The sequence below is a fragment of the Clytia hemisphaerica genome, unplaced genomic scaffold (assembly GCF_902728285.1).
Source record: "Clytia hemisphaerica strain Z4C2 unplaced genomic scaffold, Clytia hemisphaerica genome assembly, whole genome shotgun sequence".
Classification (NCBI taxonomy): domain Eukaryota; kingdom Metazoa; phylum Cnidaria; class Hydrozoa; order Leptothecata; family Clytiidae; genus Clytia; species Clytia hemisphaerica.
This window is the reverse complement of record NW_027103978.1, coordinates 7,660-21,973: the sequence shown is the minus strand read 5'-3', so window position 1 is coordinate 21,973 and position 14,314 is coordinate 7,660. Positions and strand designations below refer to the sequence as shown.

Genomic DNA, 14,314 nt, shown 5'->3' with positions numbered 1-14,314 from the left:
AAAAGAATAATTCGTATTTTAGAGATAGTATTTTCAAGATAATACTGTCTTAATTTATTCACCAAACCCCCTGAAAAAGAGAAGTTAATTTATTCAAATCGTTCTATTTAGATGTGTCTATTGTTGAATATTGAGGTTGTTTTATTGGTCGAAACAATGCAACTGCACGTTGAAAGCTCTTTTTACCAAATATGGTCAAAAATGTTGGATTCTGCTTCATGTATAAACTCAGGCCGTACAGTTACGCCCTCGCTGGTGTTCAAACGAACTCAGAGGTTGCAGCAAACGGACGTATCTATCTACTCTCTAACTTTAAACTTATAAACTTACAAAATGGCTGAAGATGATGTTGCCGCTCTTGTCGTAGACAATGGATCTGGTATGTGCAAAGCTGGATTTGCTGGAGATGATGCTCCAAGAGCTGTCTTCCCCTCCATTGTTGGACGTCCCCGTCACCAAGGTGTCATGGTTGGTATGGGACAAAAAGACTCCTATGTCGGTGATGAAGCTCAATCCAAAAGAGGTATCCTCACCTTGAAATACCCCATCGAACACGGAATCGTCACCAACTGGGATGATATGGAAAAGGTAAATTTATTTTCAAGCTTTTTTCAATGTCAATCTTTGAATCTAAATTTTCATTGAAAGTGGGTGTGTCCTGAGCTTCACATTTCCAGTTATTTATAATCTATTTATTTTCTATTTCCTTTGGGAAGCAGTCCAAAGGTAATTAGATATCTTTTAGGGACTGTTTTAGGACCTATGTGTGATAACGACTGTGAACAAAATCATTTCTTTCTATTTAGATCTGGCATCACACTTTCTACAACGAACTCCGTGTTGCACCAGAAGAACACCCCGTCCTTCTTACTGAAGCTCCTTTGAACCCCAAAGCCAACAGAGAAAAGATGACCCAAGTAAGTACTAATTAAAAGTACTATTAGATTAGTCCTTCTCTTAAACCAGAACAGAACTATCCCTTTTCTGACAAATTACATACTGTAGTTTGTTGTTTAAATCTAAATTTATGGCAGAACATCAGTTTCAGCTTGAAACATCCTTCCTATCTACTCACATCTATCCTTTGAACTTGAAAGTAGAACACATTTTAAAACTGACTTATCCCTTTTCCAGATCATGTTCGAAACCTTCAACTCCCCAGCTATGTATGTCGCCATCCAAGCTGTCTTATCTTTGTACGCTTCTGGACGTACCACCGGTATTGTCTTGGATTCTGGAGATGGTGTTTCCCACACTGTCCCAATCTACGAAGGTTATGCTCTTCCCCATGCCATCATCCGTCTTGATTTGGCTGGACGTGATTTGACCGACTACTTGATGAAAATCTTGACCGAACGTGGATACTCCTTCACCACCACTGCTGAACGTGAAATTGTCCGTGACATCAAAGAAAAATTGTGCTATGTTGCCTTGGACTTCGAACAAGAAATGCAAACTGCTGCCTCAAGCTCCAGCTTGGAGAAATCCTATGAATTACCTGATGGACAAGTCATCACCATTGGAAACGAACGATTCCGATGCCCAGAAACCCTCTTCCAACCTGCCTTCATTGGTATGGAATCTGCTGGTATCCACGAAACCACCTACAACTCCATCATGAAATGTGATGTTGACATCCGTAAGGATTTGTATGCCAACACTGTCTTGTCTGGAGGTACGACTATGTTCCCAGGTATTGCTGACCGTATGCAAAAGGAAATCTCTGCCCTCGCTCCACCAACCATGAAAATCAAGATCATCGCTCCACCAGAAAGAAAATACTCCGTCTGGATTGGAGGATCCATCTTGGCCTCACTCTCCACCTTCCAACAGATGTGGATCTCCAAACAAGAATATGATGAATCTGGTCCATCCATCGTCCACAGAAAATGCTTCTAAGTGCATTGCCATACTGGTAGCTCTTGGCTTGCGTTTGCTAATTAACATCAAGGCAAAGGACATTCTTTATGTGAAGCAGTGTTTACCACCAGAACTGTTCTGTTCACTTTGATTTGAACGATTATTTTTGTAAAACATTTGTACAGATTTTGTGCACTTGACTTTCTTGGAAGTCTTGGTTTACCCCAATCAAAATTTTGTAGTAAAATCTCAATCAAAAAATGTAAATAATAACTTTAGGGAATATTGCAATAAAAGAAAATTAAAATGCTTCTTCCCGAAACATTCAATATTCACTCGTTTAAATTTCCTTCCATGTCTGACTTTGCTCAATAAACTTTCACTTTCGGTTTTGAATTTTCATCCTGGATTAATCCTAACTTTGCTTTCTGGTGATTTTGATGGAACTCAGGCTTCCAGTCTACCAATAACTGTCAATTTGCAATTTATCTGATTACCATTTTAGGACTTTTTAGCATTCAAAACTTGTATGCCCAGCTGATTTCATTAAAACAATTTAAGGCTGAAAAGTCTGTACAGTTCAAGCAAATCCCTCATTAGAAAGATAATTTTGAGTGGATTTATGAATGCTTTTATAAATGTGTAGGCCCGGGGGGGGGGTACTACCTTTGTCGACCGACGGGGGTGCTCCGCTGAGGTTCGAAAAATGGACCCTACTTTAATGGGATAAATTTTCGCGGTTGAGCTCATCCGCGAAATTTTAAGATTTCGCGGGGATTAATTTTCGCGGATGAGGGATTTCCTGATTTTTCGCGGGGATTTAGTTTCGCGGATTGGGGTACAAATTAAAATTTTTGATAAGGGTCAAAACTTTGAAATAAAATTTTTCCAGGAAAATTAAGAATTTTTTTTTCAAGTAATAAGAGGGTGTTTTGGAATAGGGCGAGGAGATATGTATTACAACTATCAAAAGTTGAATTTGAACTTCCATGATGCAGAGCTAAATTTTCACAGCCTATTTGGGAAAAAATCTTACATATCCTTTTAAATGTTTAATTTCAAGCCAGTTGGATTACCCTCTTGCATTGAAAAGCTTTTAACAATAAGCGATCACTTTAGATAAAAGATTTTCCAATACCTCTTCCAAGTTTGTAAATTTGTGAAGAAAATTTTGAGGAAAACGATTTTTTGCTAACAAGCATATCGAGGATTTGACCTTTTTCGAGGGTTGCCTCATGTAGAAAAAAAAATAAAAAATGATAAAAATAGAAATTTCGCGGATTGCAAAAAAATTCAAATTTTTCGCGGAAACTAATTTTCGCGGATGGGCCTTTTTCAAATTTCCAATTGGACTTATTTTCGCGGATGACACCCAAATCCGCGAAATCCGCGAAAATTAATCCCCGCGAAAATTTATCCCATTAAAGTACGTGGGACTCGAAATTTGCGAAAAAGTGACCCTGAATGGGGCTGAAATTCCAAAATTTTCTCAAATTTTCTACTTTTTCCCTAGGCTGCTGGCATCCACTAACGGATTCGTGCTCCTGGGGTTTTGTAGAGGTCTGCGATTCAGACTACTTTTTCCCCAAATTTTCCAAAAATAGGCACCCTACGAGGGACTGATTTTTCTATTTTGGTGTTTTTGCGACCCTACCTGGGACTGGTGGAGGTTAAAAAAGGTACCCTGACCAGCGGAGCATCCCCGTGACCCATCTTGCCCTCGTACCCCCCCCGGGTCAATAGGGTATCCCTTACTCCTTATTTTATCAACAATTCTTGCAGCTGAAATACCTTACCTCGCGAAATAGGCACAGATATCTAAGCCCGAAGGGCTAGATAGGCAACTTTAAGCTTTCTCCAGCAAAAAAAAGTGAAGCAAATATTTGACTTTTTAAATTTCGTGCCGATGGATAGGATCTAGCATTTTAATTGTTTTCGGAGCGCGAGATCAAAAAACAGAGGCGGCAAACGCTATTTCACATCTCTCAAACCGGTGAAATTGCATATTTTAGTCACGTGACTCTGGTAGGAAATCCTTCCAAAGATGAGCTTCACTTTTTGATAAAAGCCGCAAATCTAGCCCTTCGGGCTTTAAAATTACAGATATCTGTGGAAATAGGCCCAAAATAAAATGTAAAAGCTTTCGGTGACAGTATTTGGAGTTGATTGTGTCTGGTATTTCGGTAATTCGGGAAAAAAATCGCCGGTATATTTCGGTATTCAGTACCCCCTTGAAACCCCCCTATAGAATGGTGTAATAAGGCATCCCTCTGGCCTTTCAATGAACTAGGTTTTATTGATTGTCATTGCTTCTACCAGGTTATTCCAGAAAAGATTTATTATACACTGGATATACAAGTAACAGATTTTTGCCGATTTCTCGTGTACTAGCTACATGTTTTTTTTTATAAGCATACAAAAAGCCGAAAACAGGCTCAGAGATGCTTAGGTCGAAAGCTTAATAAGGCTGAAAAATGCCTGAGGGGATGCTTAAATCTAAAGCATGAATTTAGGGAAATACAAAAAATCCGTAAAATTCCAGCCAAAATCAGGAAAAAACATTTTTCGTAGGCTCAAGTTATGCTTGCCATATGCTTAATTTTTCCCCATATCTGAGCCTAGATTAGCTTATAAGTGCAATGCTTATAAAAAAAACATGTATGTCCGCAGTAATGATATTATTGTTCACTCTCCTTCCCTCATTAAATGTTTTTTCGAAGCATTTTTATTGCATTTCTAATCGAAAACCACTCATCCAATTCCCAAAAGAGACTTGAAACTTTCCTGTGAGAGTCAGATTCTTCCACTTAATTGATAATTATACGTCGTTATAACGTTTCAAGCTGTGAAAAAGATGCAAAAGACGTGTTGTGTATAAGAAATTGAATGTTGACACCGGAAATTTTCAAACTTCAACTTAAAAAAACCACCTTGCCACCACGTGCCTCCATAGGATTTTCATACCACAGTGGAGCCCCGGGGGGGGGGTACTTAGGCAAAAATAGGTGCTGGGTATGTGCGGACGGTAAGGGTCGGGTTTTTCACCTTTCAAAGTCTCTCTAAGGGTTACAAAAATCAGGAAATTTCAAAGTAGTCTCTCTAAGGGTGGGGAAAATCACGATTTTTAGAAAAAAATGTTGATTTTGAGAGAAAAAATTACAAATAAGTCTCACTAAGGGTAGGAAATTTTTGAAAATCAGAGAAAATTTTTCGTCTAAGGGTCACTTTTTCACTAAAATTTGGTCTCTCTAAGGGTCGGTTTTCGGAGGTCCCGTCCGCACATACCTCTCATTCACCAAGCCTAGTACCCCCCCCCCCCCGGGAGTGGAGCCAAGACACTCAAGTCTTATGTATGCTAATTTCAGCTCTTCTGGGGACAGTCTTGGAAAGATATTTCCAATTGAAAATTTCGTGTCACTATAAGCAGTTTGTCTGAATTTCTTGTCTATTAATGTTTTACTCACATTATATTTCACAAATGTATCCAGCTTAGAATGCTAGCCTTACTTTCAAACTTTTTTTTCTGCAAATGTATAAAAAAGAAAGAGCTAGAGAACTTTTTTTAAATAAGACTGATAAACATTTTTTTAAATCAGATCGTCAGTTTATCCAGTGTATAATAAATCTTTGATTCCAGTAGTAACTCTTATAGGTTCTGGAAAATCGAAAATAGACCCTTTGAGAGACAAAATTTTGGTGATTTTGGGACCCTTTGAGAGACTTTTTCCGAAATTTTGGTCCACTTTTTCCAAATTTTGGTTTGATTTTCACCAAATTTGGTCAAAATTTTTGGAAATCGTGACCCTTTGAGAGACTTTTGAGGAATAAGAAGAGGTACCCTTATGGCTCGCACATACCCCGGCACTCATTTTGCCTAAGTACCCCCCCCCGGGCCTTGGGGAGTACAAGTTTTGCGAGATGACGGGTATGCCCCATAGATTTATGAAGCCCGAAGGTCTAGATGGAGTGCTTTGAGGGCTCTGACCATAGTGAATTTTTCATAATTTTCGTGTTTACTATGTGTTTTCTTTTTGACTGATGTAAACCAACAAAACTGTGGCATGTTATACATTTTCTGTTAGGTCAACTATTCCTGAATCTGAAAATTCAAAAATTGCATTGAAAAAAATTGATGGACGAAGAAAATGAAGACATTTAGTAATTTACGAAGACAGGTATTTGAACTTTGAGGAGCTTATTTTCGGCGAAGATAAAAGATTTTGAACATTTTTTAACCAAACTAACAATAGACTTTCGGAAAATTTTTAAAAAGCTTATTTGTGTCAAAATCTTGAAAATAGTGCTTTTTGACCAATTTTCCATCCCAATTTTTCATAAAAAAAACAGCCATAACTTTTGATACAATAATTTAGAAAACTTTTCGGAAAATCTTAAAACAGTTCAATTCTTTGCGGACAGTTTGAAAAACTTTGAAATAAAAAGATTAATTACCCATAAACACTTTTTATAAAAGAAGGTGGTACAACCATGGATTTATTATGGTGATTATGATTTATTATCTGGATAAACATCAAATGAAACGGTGGAGAGCGAAGTATTGATTTCCATTGTTTCAGAAAACAATAGATGTACATGCTTTGTCCGCAAAGGACAACTGTCATGGCGGCTCGAAGGACTCTGATTTTGGAAAATGATTAATACTCTTATTTCTAAAAAGTTCTCTAACTTTTTTCTATTCGTACTTTTGCTGGCCAAAAGTTTGAAAATAAATGCTAGAATGCCAAACGAATACATTTATGAAATCTGGTGTGAGAACGAAATCATCAGAGGAGTAAAATCAAACAAAATAATGACACGAAATTTTGAATTGGGAATATCTTTCCAATATTTCTCCGAGAAGAGCTGTGTGATTGACATATGTTAGATGTGAGTCTAATAATAGCTCCACTGTGGTATGAAAATCTTTTGGTGGTACGGTGGTTTTTTTAAGGTTGAAGTTTGAAAATTTCTGGTGTCAATATTCAATTTCTTATACATGTTTTTGCATTATTGTCGCAATATAAAACGTCATAACGACCTATCATTAGCAATTAACTAGCTGAGTTTGATTCTCGGAGGAAAGCTTAAAGTCTCTTTTGGGAATTGGATAAGTGTATTTTGATGAGGAACTGCAAAAAAATACTACGAAAAATCATTTAATGGTGAAAGGAGGGTGAACAATAATGTCATTACTGCGGACAAGGCTTGTACAAGTACATGAGAAATTGGCAAAAATCAGCTAGTTGTTTTTCCAGTGTCTATAATAATTCCTTGGTACAACATATCATTAACGTCTTTTTAAAGTTCATAACGTCAATTTTGTAATTACATTCTTAATTACTCTTGAGGGATTTAATTAAAAAGCAATTTATAAAGGCAATTCTTTGTTAAAAGTGTTTGCATTTTGTTTAAAAGTATCAATTTTGCAAAAATTAATATGTTGCAAAAATCATCACTTTTGAGAAAAATGGTCTCGAGAAGATAAAATGTCCTGAGAAGAGAGGACCAAAATTGGGTGGTCTCTGTGCCAAAATGTCCCCCAAAAATTTCAGTACATGGGCACTAAAAAATCACTTTCTCTAAAACGGGGTGGTGGTACGCAGAAAACTCTCGAAACCCTTTTAGGACTCATATATATGTCTGGGATTTTAGTACTGACCCCCTGGCTTGTTTCGCATAGTTTTATGATGTATAAAAATTGTAGTTTCTCTTGGGTGGAATCTTTGTTTTATAAAACACTTCCCTATATTAATGCTAAGGGGGAAATTTCTTTATTTGTACAAATCAAAATCAAAATTAATCACATAAAAAATAAGATCAGCTTACGCTAAAGATATTTCCATTAAAACTTTCTCAAAATGAAAATGAAAAATCCCAAAATTATTGCTGATTGTTTAAGTTTGTATGAAGACTTGGATGAAGACAGATAAGAAACCATTCTATTCAAAAAGTAAGAGCGGGATCATAAGATTCGATGTTCAAGAACCAAATATGAATGTCTCATTAATTCTGGAATGAAAATATTAAGTAAGTAAACTCAATCCGAGTCAGATGTGGAATTACTGTATCTGCGTCTACGATTCGGTGGTGATGCTCTCCTTCTTGGAGGCGAAGAGTCCGAACCACTTGAAACTGAACCTCTACGATTCCTACGATTGTGGCGTGGAGGAGAGCGTGAGCGAGAACGACGTCGAACGGGACTTCGCGATCGTCGTGCGGGAGGCGAATAACGTCTTGTGTTAAATCGGCCTGGTGGAGAACGGCGGCGTCCTGGAGCCGGACCACCGCGGGGTCGCGATTGGTTGACAGGAGCCGGTTGCCGTTTACGTGCACTTGCGAGACCACTTGCAGTTTCGAGTGTTAGAACCTCTTTCGCTGATATTTCCTGACCATCAATCCAACCGCCGTTCATGTGTAAACAAGCATCCTTTGCATCCTCCGCGCGGTCGAATTCGACCCAAGCGTGTCCTCGCGGTAAATATAATTGCGCATCTAATGGCAAGTCTATGGAGCGAATACGCCCGTATACACTAAAAATTTCTAAAATATGATCTTTGTTTATGTTCCTTGACAAATTTTTTAGAGCTAGACGTTTTGATTTCGTATTGGCAGGTGAAGCTGAGCGAGCACGTTCGGGCGAAGATGATAATTTTCGACGGTTTGTTGTCGTTCGACGAACGGGCGATCTTTTGGGGCTTCTACTTCTTCGAATTGGACTTCGCGATATTCTACGGACGGGGCTGCGTGATACTCTACGAACTGGGCTGCGAGAAATTCTACGAACAGGACTCCTGGAAGCACGTCGAACGGGGCTTCTTCGTGGAGGTGATCTGGAAACGCGACGTTTGCGTACGGGAGACGGAGATTTGCGACGTCGTTGCTGAGGTGAACGACTTCGACTACTGTCGGACAAAGAAGCGCGTCGTGTGACGGGTGGTCGTTTGTTTTCTCTTGGTGGTGATTTTGCTTTAGGTTTCTCGAGAGATTGTTTGAGTTTTGTTTTTTCTTCAATTTCCATGCTTTTGTTGAGCGACTCGTTAGGGTTCTCTTTTTCATCCTCTGATTCAGATTTACGATTTCGCAACTGGGAGGTAAGGAAAAAGGAAACAGGTTTACCAGCTAGTATCGGTTAGACAATTTAACTCAAGTTTTTAATAAGTTTTAATCGGACTCAATCAAATCTTCGTGCAAAAAATTGGAACGATAAAATCTTGAGAAATATCAAAACCGGTTTTCCGTCATGTTGACGATCAGGCTCTACCACATTTTACACATTTGCTATTTGGCATTCTGTTTCAAAAAGTAGAAGAAACTAATGGGTAACTAATCTCAAGAAAAGCTGGATAGATAAATAAACGAACGGTTAATTTATATGTAGGTTAGAAAAATAATTGCAAGGGCTTGATATTAGCGAAGAAGCGAGTTTCTGTTGGTCGTGCTATTTTAGCACTTCAAGTTTCTTGAGGAGATGAGTTCTTTTAAACAAATAATTATATTGTTTCTATAGAATCTAGAATACGGTAGTCGATACGAACGGTAATTCAAACAAATATAAATCACATCTTACTGCTTCTTGACGTTGTTTCAACAATTTCAAATTGTCTTCTTTCGCTTTCGCTTCGTCCTGGGAGAGAAGAACAAAGAAATGATAAAATCTCCAGGTTATTCTTTATGCATTAAAAGAAGGCTTTTTGTAACCAAAAAATATATAACTAGATTTCAGCTAGATGAATTACTATCTACAGACAAAGCTTTGTCAATGATAGTAGCTTCCCGTGCATGAAATACGACATACCTGTTTCTTTTTGGTGTCTTCCGGTTCATCATCTTGTTGTTTCTTGGAAGGTTTTGTATTTTCTTTCTCCTGCTTCGGTTTAACTTCCTTCTCCTTCTCAGATGCTCGACGTCCTCCGGCTCCTTTGGCTGGTTTCTTCACCACCTTCTTGCCACGTTTACGGTTGTCTAAAACACAAAACAATCATCTATATATTAATAGCCGTAGTCTGTATGTCTGTTTGTTTTCTGTCTGTTTTATGTGTGTCGCTTTCGTTTTCGCAAGCAATGTTTTTATTCTCGATAAGTTTGTTTTGATTGACAGATCGGATAGAGCCAGGTTTAGACTTTATTCAGCCTTTGTTTTGAAATTTAAGGCCCATCTACATTTAGTAATTTCAATTTCTGCCCAGACTTGCCTGACCCTGTTATTTAATGATCGTATTTATTAATGACATTCGAATTCCTTTCAAAACAGTTCAAAACAAAACAAATTCCTTTTATAGAAAAGAGCATTTCAAATGTAAAGCTAAGGCTACACTGAGCAATCTAGATTATGTTGCAAGCGCTCGAAAAGAAAATGAGCATAGCCAGGTCAAATTCTCTGCAATCTTTTCTGCAACGCAATAAAAACGCAAAAAAACATTGCAAAAAAATTGCAGGAGGCTGCAACAAAATAGATCAGATCTATTTTTTTTAAGTTCCTACGAAAACGACTCCAGGCACTTTTTAGACAGCCTTTCCCTCCAATTTTTATGTAAAAAACATCAGATAAAAACTAATGCAGCAATTTCACGTGAATTCACTCAGTCTTAACCCTTTTTTAGGCACTTTCTGACGCAAATTTGCCCGAAAAATATTTTTTCGAAAGTCAGGCTCAATCACACTTTGGGTATTGTCATTTTGCATTGTGCAAAAAATCATAAAAAGACTAATGAGCCAATCCCGAGAAAACTAGTAATGATGAACAAACAAACAAATGGACACATGTCATGGGTTAATTTACCACCTCCAAAGACATATATTTACTTCTCGATTGCGATTTGGGAATTTCTAGAGAGGACATTTGAAACTGTATATTATACCGTAATTCTAACAAAATGCTAGAATAAGAACATTTATTGGTAAAACCTGAAAATACAAAACGAGATAAATCTGATAATTTAGAATAGTTAAATATAAGAAAGCGTCATACCTCTACCACTATCACTAGACGAACTGGAACTTGATGAGCTCCCTGAACTTGATGAGTTAGACGAACTTCTGCTTGATCCGCTTGAAGAATCACTTGAAGAACTTGAACCAGATCTTGAACTTGAGGAAGAACCACTGAAAAATATTAACGAGACAAAAACTCAAACAAGTCTTTATTTATTTATAATAAAGTATAGTAAGGCAGTAAAAAAAAAACAATGTGTTACAGGAATAAGGATGAAAAAAATTTTTCCAAAACAGCCAACACTTTTCTTTGTCAAGTAGAAACTTTTTTATAATGCACCAAGCAGAAACTGAAACATACTGAAACAATGGTCAGGTGGCTTGTTATAAAAAGAGTAATATCAATATGACCAGATACCAAAGGAAACAATTGAGAAACTTGTACAAGCTACACAGAGCTTCAAGTTTTTTTGAAATTGAACAATATTGTGTACATCTATAAAATATTATTGTATTAAAGTCTCCAGATTCCCAATAAGTTCAGTACATTTTTCATAACAAAAGAGCTAAAGGGAAAATGAAAATAAAAAATCAAACTTTCGCAAGCAGAAACTTTCACGATTTTCGCGAATTTTGGCCCTTTTTGCGAAAGTAAATGTCTTTGAAAATTCTTGGAAGGGCCATTTGCTAAAGTTTATGCTTGCGAAAAATTCTGGAAAAAATAGAAAATCTGCAAAACTTCAAACTTTGAATTAAATGTAACATTTATGGCACTTTCTAGCCTGTTAAAGCCTAATGATTCAATAGACAAAAGTTCAAAGCCTATTTGTTCATTTTTTCATGTGAAAATATTCATTTTTACGCCTTCGTTCGCAAAAGTTTGTAATCCCGAAAAAGATTTTTTTGTCAAATTCGCGGAAGTAAATATTGTAAATTTTGTGATTTTTCTCAACCTTGCGAAAGTTTCTGCTCGTGAAAATTTGTACGCCTAAAGTATCTTTAAAAAAACTTCTTATTATTTACCTGCTCGATGTAGAAGGTCTTCTCTTTCTTTTATCTCTTCCTCTTTCCTTTGTGGATTTTGATTTTCGCTTGGGACTTGGCGACCTTTTTCTTCTAGATTTCTCTGGCTTGCCTTTAGCCTTGCTCTTTTCTTTAGTTCTGCTTTCACGTGCCCTATAAATGAGAATGAGAATGAGAATTAACTTTTAATCCTTGAAGTCCTGGGTTTTCTTAGCTACTTTCCCAGAATGATGATAGAAATTTATAAACATTCTCGCTCTAAGTTTATTATGTAAGCTTCTTCTTGGCATCCCCTAACTTTTAAAATCTGTGTTTTGATTGGCTACCATGCCACCTAAGTAACAAATGGAACAAGCATTGAAATGCTAAGACACCTCTGCATTTACATTTCAAAATTAATCAAATTTATTATTGACTTTGCTTTGCATTGAAACTCGATTTACAGACAGCACATCTCCAAATTTCTCAAAGTACTTTCAGTAAGGCTGAAAAATATTTGTTTTTCATTTGAAAAGTTTTAAGGCAAAGAAAACTCAATATACTAGAAGATAGAAGATTTTCACTAAAAACACTTTCCAGACACCACCACCCCAATAAATAGATTTTGAAAAGATTTCTTTTCCCCTTGTTAATACTTAAAGACTTGAGTGTATTTTGATACAGTGAAGTCACAATGATGAAAATTGGTTGTTAAACAAAGAGGTGAAGTACATATACTCCAAGCCTTGTACAACAGAGCAAAATGATCATTGCAGAAAATGATTCTATTTTTCTTCTCTCAGTTGTCTGAACCCTGTAATCATGCAGAGAATGAAATTTATGCAGTTCGTTCCTCTTTTAAACATACTTTTTACTACGCTGACATATGTAATGAGATGCTAGAAGAGTTTCAGAGAATTTTTTGCATACCACCATCCCATTATTTGGCCAACTTAAGCTACTTTATTTCTTTGTGTCTTCTCTTAACGCTAAATTATTATATATTTTATATACTTTTTATTTTCATAAAATCTTATAATTTGTATGTATGGATAATGGGTCTTTTGATACTTAAAATATAGATAGATTTAAGAGAACTGGTATTGTACTAAAATTTTGTGGACATTTTGACACATTTTTTACTTTGGGGGCCTGCAAATTAGGCCTGGCAAAAGTTTTGATGGCCAAAATACTGACAGCGTAGGCAAAACTCCTAACCCCAAAAATAGGCAAAAAATTGACATTTTTTAAAGTTGAATTAAGCGAAAATGATCAATACCATTAAAATAGAGCATGAAATTCTGAGCAAAAATAGTATACTATAACAAGTGTTGCACTCAAACGTAACATAACGTTACGCTTGCCTTGAGCTTATATGCTCGTAATCAGCTAGGTAAAATCTGTGCGCTTTGTTTTTGATATAACTAAGTTACATGGCTCCGCCTCCTCCCACTTATTTGGGAAAAGGGTGTAAATCTAAAATTGGCCTAAAAGTGGGTGGGACCTGTCTCATTTTTTAAATTCAGGGGGGGGGGCTAAAAAGTGGGGGGACCTGAAGGGCTGCACTAAAAAGTTCTGGGGGTTAATTATAATGAAAAAGAAATTGTAAAAATAATTTTTTGGTTGGTTTTAATGTTGCTTTTAAATATTCTACTGTTTTATTTTTATCTTGAAAGTACTTTTTGCAGGGACCTGAACCTTTACATTTCAACTGGGACCTGAACCTTACTGAAAAGTGGGGGGACCTAAATTTGTTGGGGGACCTAGAACCCCATTCGGAGCCCTGCTAAGCTCTCATCTTCTTTTAACGCCCCTAACAGCCAACAATTAGGCTAGGCTAGATTTACTTCTTTCCTCTTTCCTATTCCAACAATACAATGCTTACATAATTGACACATAATACACATTGACAGAAGTATTCCACATGCAATGTTTATATCAAAATCTGCAATAAAAACGAAAGTGGTTTCTTCTTCTCAGTGGCTTCTGCAAGTCACTCCATCAGAAAGTCTTTTTTAAATATCAACCAATGAGATTGCTGCATTTGATGAATGTTAAAGACTGGCCCTAATTTTTAGCACTAATGGTTCTGGCGCTGGGGACAACGACCAATCAATTTATTTGTTTCAATTGTTGATTCTAAGAATTGAATTTTTTCTTATCTTCAAAAGCGGGGATTTGATGCAAGCGTTATTTTTTCAATAAAATTCTTTCTGATTGGATGAAAGTGCTTTACTTTTTTTTGATTGGATACAACTATTTAAACAATTGTACAGCAATATTTTTTTTTGGACAAAATAAAACAATCTTTAAGGTATGTGTTCACCTTTCTTGACACATTCTCTTTTAATTGATCATATCTTTAGAACAACAAATTTTTATATATCAAAAGTATATATTTTCTGAAAGCCAATAATATTCTCTTTCTAATGGTAAAATTTTCAACTGAATTTAAAAAACTGGGCAGGATATAATTAAAATCTTAAGAATTTTAACCTTACCTACTTCAAATAAGTTAAAG

General features: G+C 36.4%; 2 protein-coding genes across 2 annotated transcripts; one reads left to right on the top strand and one right to left on the bottom strand.

Moving 5' to 3' along the window:
- The first annotated feature begins 218 nt into the window (after nt 1–218).
- Nucleotides 219–2,189, top strand: LOC136810843 (actin, non-muscle 6.2-like). Its single transcript, XM_067067428.1, has 3 exons — nt 219–588; nt 807–917; nt 1,135–2,189. Exons 1-3 carry the CDS (start codon nt 334–336, stop codon nt 1,897–1,899), a joined length of 1,131 nt encoding a protein of 376 aa, XP_066923529.1. The 5' UTR covers nt 219–333; the 3' UTR covers nt 1,900–2,189.
- A 5,375-nt stretch (nt 2,190–7,564) lies between these two features.
- LOC136810842 (RNA-binding protein with serine-rich domain 1-like) lies at nt 7,565–11,967 on the bottom strand (the record flags this gene model as incomplete). The annotated part of the gene is given in 5 exon segments (XM_067067427.1): nt 7,565–8,944; nt 9,428–9,484; nt 9,656–9,822; nt 10,829–10,962; nt 11,815–11,967. Coding segments are annotated over 5 exon segments (1,558 nt in total), but the record flags the coding sequence as incomplete, so codon positions are not given.
- Nucleotides 11,968–14,314: the final 2,347 nt, after the last annotated feature.